General features: G+C 40.9%; 1 protein-coding gene across 1 annotated transcript; it reads left to right on the forward strand.

Annotated features, from left to right (window-relative positions):
- Window positions 1-192: 192 nt before the first annotated feature.
- LOC104374500 (scaffold attachment factor B1-like) lies at window positions 193-7,366 on the forward strand. Its single transcript, XM_086627590.1, has 7 exons — window positions 193-426; window positions 1,317-1,404; window positions 3,132-3,196; window positions 3,285-3,563; window positions 4,805-4,867; window positions 5,673-5,700; window positions 6,652-7,366. Exons 1-7 carry the CDS (start codon window positions 235-237, stop codon window positions 7,170-7,172), a joined length of 1,236 nt encoding a protein of 411 aa, XP_086483716.1. The 5' UTR covers window positions 193-234; the 3' UTR covers window positions 7,173-7,366.
- Window positions 7,367-7,372: the final 6 nt, after the last annotated feature.

Genomic DNA, 7,372 nt, shown 5'->3' on the forward strand with positions numbered 1-7,372 from the left:
GCATGCGCTCCTGTGCAGGCCTGCTCGAGCGGGGAGGTCCCTCTGCGCATGCGCGCAAGGCGTCCGGGACTTCTGGTCAACGCGCGTGCGGGCTGCGGTTCCTTCCCTTCCCTCCCCTCCCCCTTTCTCTTCAGTGCGTCTCGTTTTTGCCACCATTTTGTGCTGCATCTGCGGCTTTTCGCCATTGTTTTTATCCTGCCTTGCTCCGTGCGTGCGAGTCGAAACAACGGCCCCATGGCGGAGAGTCAGTCAGCGGCCGGGCAGGGCGAGCTTGCGTCCCTGGGTGGGTCTGGAGTCTCCGCTTCGGAGTCTGAAAACCGCCGGCGGCTGAGCGAGCTGCGCGTGATAGACTTGCGGGCTGAACTCAAGCGCCGTAATTTGGACAGCAGCGGAAACAAGAGCGTCCTCATGGACCGACTCAGGAAGGTGAGCGGGTAGACGCGTCGGGGCTGCCTGAGGGAGAGAGGTCGCCGGCGCGACCCCAGCCCGCCAGGCCCCGCTGAGGAAAATGGCGCCAAACGGTCGCGGAGCGGAGGGCGTGGGGCTGCGGGGAGCAGGGGGCGTGCGCTGGGCTCTGGGCGCGGTTCCGTGGGGGCCGCCAGGCCCATTGCGAGCGTTCCGTGCGTGGCGAGCGTGGCCCCGTGCTTGGCCGTCCCAGGCTCGTTCCTGTGGCCGCCGGTCGCATACGACAGCGGCGGGGTGTACGTGCGCGAGTCTGGCGTCTCCATCTACGCCGCGAGCCCCCCCGTCGATTTCCTGCGCAGCGTCTCTGCCGTGGCACTCGGCCCGAGTGTTTTTAGCCTCATGCACGACTGGGCTTTCCGCCACGCGTTGAGCTCCTGGATTTACAGTTCTATACGCTGTCTGCTAGGCTTTTTGCTGCGTACTGATGTTTTTCAGGCTTTCTATCTGGTAGCCTGTACACCGTATCCTCATCAGAGTCTTTGGTATGTTAGTTGCATGTGGACAGCCTTCATTGAACTGATGCTTACTGTCTGCTAGAGCTGAGGTTCTTTCTGTCCTGGATATCTGTGCTGTTGCAAACGCTGTAGGATTGACTTTTTTTGTCTGTAGGCTATACTGCTGACTGCTTTCCAGAAACTACACCAACATGTTACTATTTCCTGTGTGCGTGTGGCATTGATCTGGTGGTCTTTGGTTTGCATATCCAGGTTGCTGCTCTCTAGTTCAAAGCGCTACATTCTTCTTTGTGTATTTTTCTGCTTCTGGTGTCTAGCTCTTAAACTCAACAGAAATGCACAAATGGAATTTTTATGTCTCTCTTGATCTCTATTTTTATCTTTTCCCCTTAATAGGCTATTGAGGAGGAAGGGGGAAATCCTGATGAAATTCCAGTGGTTTCAGAAAATGTAATGAAGAAAACTCCAAAACGAAGCAGCAAAGGTACAGGGCAGTTAGAGAGGATCTCCACCCTGACCCCTTCAAGTTTTCTAGCAGCTTTTGCTCATGAAATGGAACCTTGCTAATCTTTTTTTCTGATTTTCCTTTTGGAAAAGTGCTCGATTTAATTTTGGCACTTTTGCTGAATGTTTTGCAGTCCCAAAGCTATAGCTAACGTTCCTTGCATGAGCCAGATTTGGGTAAAACTGGTTCTCTGGAAGAAATTAAGCACGGTTCAATCTTCTTTTCCTTGGTTCTGACATTTAATGCCATATGTTCCTGGTATTCTTCCCCATGTTTGTGCTCAGGTTCTAGGGATGGGTCATATGGTATTAAACTTACTGGTCGTTTCTTCACAGAATTTCTTGTAATTTAATAAGGCAGGGATCAGTCCCCTCGAAGGATCTGTTGGTTTGTTCTCAAAGATCCCTGAAACTCGTAGTAGAAATTACTAAGTAATGCTGAAGCAGTGTCAGTGTTTTTAAAATAGATAACTTTTTTTTTTAATGTGACTCTACCTTTACTTTAGAGAAATATAAGTGGTTTTTTTTGAGGTAGAAATGCAGAGCTTCTAGCAAATTCAAAATAACCTCTGTAGTGTGTTATGCTTCATAGCTAATAGCAGTCTCATTTTTCTCCCCAGAAGACTAGTTTTTAATCAATATCTGAAATTGGATGTGTATTTAAGGCTTTCTCTCTGCATGATTTTTCTAATGGTGAGACGGTCTTACGTAATCCTTATTCAAAAAAAAAATCTGCTGTTTTTCTAAAATTAGTTAGTTTGATCTTATTTTGTAATCAAATAATGTTGAAAATTTTGTTTTAGAGCTGAGCAGAATTAACTAGTTTTGATGAAGGATTTTAATTAGATTATTAATTTTGATTTACATAAAATGTAAATTTGTGAGATGAAGCTCGAATGTTTTGCTAACTAATTTGTTTGACCCAGATTTTTGTCCTTATATCCAATTTGTAGTGAGGTTACATTTACTTGCACACGAAAATGTGAAATTCTAATTGGAAAGAGAACAAATGTCATAACTGTGGGCAAAAGCAGAGAGGTCTTTGGTAATCACATTCGTTTTGAAGTCTTGGAAAAATATCTAACATGTTACAGCAGTTTTATTGTTGGGGTGGAAATAGATGAGATGTTCCTCTTATCTCCAAAACCCTTTTATCTTTTTTATTGTAACATGCTTGTAGTTTCTGAGGAAAACAACGTTCATAAAAGATGAAACAACTACTTAGCTCTGAGTTTGAGGAGTTACTATTTGGTGCTGAGACTAGCATACTGTTTTCAGTCATGTCAGTTCTGGTGTTATGTGTCAGGCTGGTGAACAGGGCTCTGCAGTAATGCTTACACATAGAGTGGTGGGTTTTTTAATTGCTTTGTGTTGGGTTTTTTGTTTGGTTGCTTTTTTTCTTTTTTCCTTCTAGTAAATGTCTGTAAAGAAATAAAAGATTGAGATAGTAAATTACTGCAGTCTCAGCCGAGCTAGAATGTTCTGGGGAGTGCACGGTGGTGCTTCTTAAACTCGTGACAGACCTTGGACTATAGCATATTTGTCAGTTACTGAACTGAAATCGTGTATCAACACTCAGTTGTGGAAAATAAGGAAAGAGCAGATAACTAAACTGAATGGAATACCAACTGAAAAAATATGAAAAAATAAAACTTGAAGGATATATATTGTTACCTTCTTTCATTCTAACAATCATAATGTTGTTAGGACGTAGACCAGATGAAGAGGGAGTAGAAGATAATGGCCTGGAAGAGGATTCGGGAGATGGTCAGGTATGTGAGGCTGTGTTTGAAGCAAAGTAAAGACAGTATTGCTTTCAAGTTACAATGACTATTATATATACTTTTTTTCTTTTCACAGGAGGATATTGAAGCAAGTTTGGATAACTTGCAGGATATTGACATGATGGATATTAGTGTGTTAGATGAAGCTGAAATAGATAATGGCAATGCAGTAGATTGCGGAGAGGATTACAGTGCTGATAATATTCTTGACTCACTGTCTGATAGTAAAGAAAATGCTGATGCAGAAGTGAAAGAACTTCCAGATCAGCCTACAGAATATGCTGTAGGTAACTTGGAGGCATCCCCACAATTTTCAGAAATTAAAGAAGAATCAAGAGAAATACCAGTAGCGATGGTATGCATCTCTCCTGTGGAATCAGATTATTTTTTCCTTTCTTTTTTTTTTTTTTTTAAATTAAATAGCAAAACAGTAGCTAAAGAGTATTTCAGACAATTTGGGGCTCTACCAGTTCTCATGGTCATTGCTTTTTTACATAGTTGTCGAAATGGCATTCTTGATTTTAAAACGCTTAGATGTTGTTTGTACACATATGACTGAACATGTTAATAGTAATCCAGAAAGCATTTGTTTCAATCATGCTTTGAACTTTCTACTTCACCTTATGTTTACATTCCCATTTTCCTATCTTTTATTTAGGAGGACATGTGAGGCATACAAATACTGTAGCCTTATGTACTTGGCTTCAGCTGAATAGCAACGTTCTGGGGTATTCTAGATTAATTTTCTGTTAAGATGGGGTCTCACAGTTACTCAGTTGTTGGAAGTATTTTTAGGTTGACTTTCTGTGTTCGTCTGACTGTTGAGCTGCTTATGTGGCATTGTCCGTCTGGTCTATAAGATACTTTTTTCCCCCCCGAAGTCAAGTGTTTACCTCCTGAAATGTACAACAAAGCATTTGAAGCAAGTTATTTCTGCCCCATCTGATAGGAAAGTATAGCTCTTTGTTGTGCATGCACATTGTGTTGTCAGTCCGGAATACAAGATTGTAAAGTTGGATAGTTTCCCCCGCAAATCCGAAAGTTGCAGAAATAAGCTTAATTGCCAATCATGTCCCTGCCCTGCACAAGTCAAATAAAAATGCCTAGAAAGTAGTTTTTTCAGTGACTAAACTACTGGCGTCCAGGTCAGCTCTTGCGGTGGTCTTTCATAGAATGGTTTGGGTTGGAAGGGAACCTTAAGGATCATCTAGTTTCAACCCCTCTGGCATGGGCAAGGACACCTTTTATCAGTAAAGAAAACAGTTATTGAGTCCCATAGACTTTTTGACTCTTCATTGTTGCTGTAAATAACAGAGAGAGAATAAGAGAAAGTTTGCTGTTGGAATCCCCATCCTTAAAAGATTTTTGTGAGCTGACCAATATACTTCAAAGGTAATGAGAAACCTACCACCTGAATAAGCTATCGCGAGGAGGCATGGGGGTCATTGGTCAATTTTTACCTGTATTTGTTTAGGGTGTTAGATGTATTTGCTTAGTATCAGTTGTCAGTGAAAATAAAATCTTTGATTTCGCATTCAGGTTTCATTCATAATACCATTCTTTTATAGATAACAAAATGTTATTTACTTTTTAAAGGTAGAGGTTGAAGATTGCGGAAACAGTTTAGATGCTTCTTCATCTGATTTAACCGTAATGAAGGTAAACCGTAACCAATTTTCCTTTACAAACGAAAAGGCACAATATATGCCATGTGAACTCTATGCTGAAATAGTGTCTGTACAGGTATTACACAGTGGGCGCGTTCTTCTTCTGCAAAGAACAGGAACTATAACGCCTTTCTAATTTAATTACATGGACAAAGATGTCTATGTATCTGTCTGTCAGGTCATATGCATGTGATGTTGATATCATACTGAGTTTGGGCGGTAGAGTAGATTCTTTTTATCTGTTGCGTAAACCAACGCAGTGCCTTATGTTATATTTAACTTCCATTAAAAGTGTGTGTATCCATGTTGACAAGAAAGCTGAAACTGAGATATTCCTGAAATACTGCCTTTGTTTACAGATCACTCATGGTAGGTTAAGGATGCTTGTAGCTCCAAGTGAAGCTGGTGTTTCTATTGATGCTGTTTTCAGAAAGCAGACTTTGTAAAGTAGACTGTAGAGAAGGGTAACACGAGGATAAGCTTTGCTCTGTGCTGCTTACATTTATTGATTTGTTTACTCATGTGAATATGTGCTGTTGTGTTCAACAGGTGTCTTTGAGGACTATTGAAGTTTTTACACATTTCATAAAACTTGAAGACATTAAAAAGTAATGTTAAAACTTCTTGTGATAAATTTATTTAAAATTCAACGTTTTCAAAGCTGAAATAGACTAAATTACAGTAACTCAGCCTAAATTCTATCCTGTCTTCGGAGGCTGAGAGGTGTTATTCAGAATAAAATCTTGACTTCTTACAAAATAGTGATATTTCTCCTTTTTTTCTCTCTTTCACTGCAGGAACTTGAAGAGTTACCTTTGGAGCCAGGTACTGTTTTTTTGGTTTGCTTGTTTTTTTTTTTTTTTTTTGTTTAAATTAAAAATAAAAAGTCTTGGGCATTGAAGCAGTTTCATTCTTCATTTAATTCTTTGTGTCCCTAGTTGTTTTTTTTTCTTTTTTTTTTTTAACATACGTTACTGTAGTGTACATTATTCTGGTGGACGATCCAGGTCATGCAGGGTCATAGAGATTGGAAACCCAGTCATATCACCAGATCTGTGAATAACTGCTTTTTGAAAACATGTATTTATTGTGATGAAATGGTTCCACAGAACTGTTATCTACAGTGGAGTTAAGGAATGAGCCTTAAAGATGTAAACGTTCTGAAAACAGATCTTGTGATATCACACTGTACTGTAGTTCTATGAATCTAAACACAAGAGCGTAGGTAATACAAAGCTTTGGTACAGAACAGAAATTAAAGAGTGACTGGACTTCAGAAGAAGGAATACACTGTCATCACAGGAAATTTCTACAGATCCTGTTTGCTTTTGGGACTGCGAATGCACTCATGCACCATCAGAAGATGCCCAGTTCTCATGTTGGACTGTCTGCTTAAAAGAATTTCAGAGAAATTTGAAAATTGAACTCTCAGTGCCTTGATACGTTCAGTTAAGCATCTCGGACTCTGGAAGCTAACTAGAGAAGAAACAGAGCTGAACGATTTCACGAAGAATATCAAGGATCAGCCAGAAGGTGTTTGTTAAATCTGTGGGGGCACTTTTCTTCCCTGTTAACATTTTAGGGCTGATTTGGTAGTTTGTCAGACAGCAGTTAGCGTAGTACTTTTACACTGTGTACACTAGGGTTTTCCAATCTCTGTGTAGCTTAGAAGTTCTCTTGGTGTTAGTGTGGCAGCCATGCCAGTTCCACATTTGTGATTGCTGTATTTCCCTGGTGATTAAATCTTGTGCCATTCTATTCCTGTTAAATCCGTAGAAAATGAGAAAATACTCGACATTTTGGGGGAAACTTGTAAATCTGAACTACTTAACGAAGAAACTTCTGAAGCGGAGCGGCCACATGCACAGGAAGCAAGTAACGTGGTGCCAGGCAAGAGGCTAGCAGAGGAAGAGGACGCTCTTGCTGCCACTCAGTTGGAGGAAGATGCTTTAGATTTGGACAGCAAATCGGCACAAGCTATGGCAAGGAAGGAAGCAAAGCGTTTAGTTGTAGCAAAAGGGGAGACAAGTGAACAGACAATAGAGGAAGAGAAACCGGACTCTGAATGTTTAGTAGTAGAGACCCTAAGCGATCAGAGTAGCAAACGCTCCCAAGGCCTGGAAGCCTCTAGTGGGGAAACAGCGGAAAAAGGCGCAGGTCCCGAAGCCAAAGATAGCAAAGAAGATGCCAAGAAAACAGAAGACAAAGCTAATTCTGAGGAATCCCCTGCTACTAAAGAGTCCTCAACCAGTGAGGGCGGTGATCAGAAAAAGAGGTTTGTTTTTTCTCCGTTATAGACCAGATGCTATCTTTTTTCATTGGTCGTTAAGTGATGCGAATAAGCTGTTTCCTTCAATTGGCCACCGAGACTGATGAAATTGTAGCCTATTCCTAAAGAGTCTGTTTTATTTCTCCATGTGCAGATATTTTATTTTTTTTTAAAACACAGAGGGTTTGATTTCTTTCCTTCCTCAACCTTCAACGGTTGTTTTCTCAA

Source organism: Tauraco erythrolophus, chromosome 28 (genome assembly GCF_009769465.1).
Source record: "Tauraco erythrolophus isolate bTauEry1 chromosome 28, bTauEry1.pri, whole genome shotgun sequence".
In the NCBI taxonomy this organism is placed as follows: domain Eukaryota; kingdom Metazoa; phylum Chordata; class Aves; order Musophagiformes; family Musophagidae; genus Tauraco; species Tauraco erythrolophus.

Excerpts from the sequence above, each read along its gene's own strand:
- LOC104374500 (XM_086627590.1), top strand. The coding sequence starts at position 235 with ATGGCGGAGAGTCAGTCAGCGGCCGGGCAGGGCGAGCTTGCGTCCCTG. Across the intron at positions 1,405-3,131 it reads TCCAAAACGAAGCAGCAAAG|GACGTAGACCAGATGAAGAG; the intron begins GTACAGGGCAGT and ends TAATGTTGTTAG. Across the intron at positions 4,868-5,672 it reads CTGATTTAACCGTAATGAAG|GAACTTGAAGAGTTACCTTT; the intron begins GTAAACCGTAAC and ends CTTTCACTGCAG.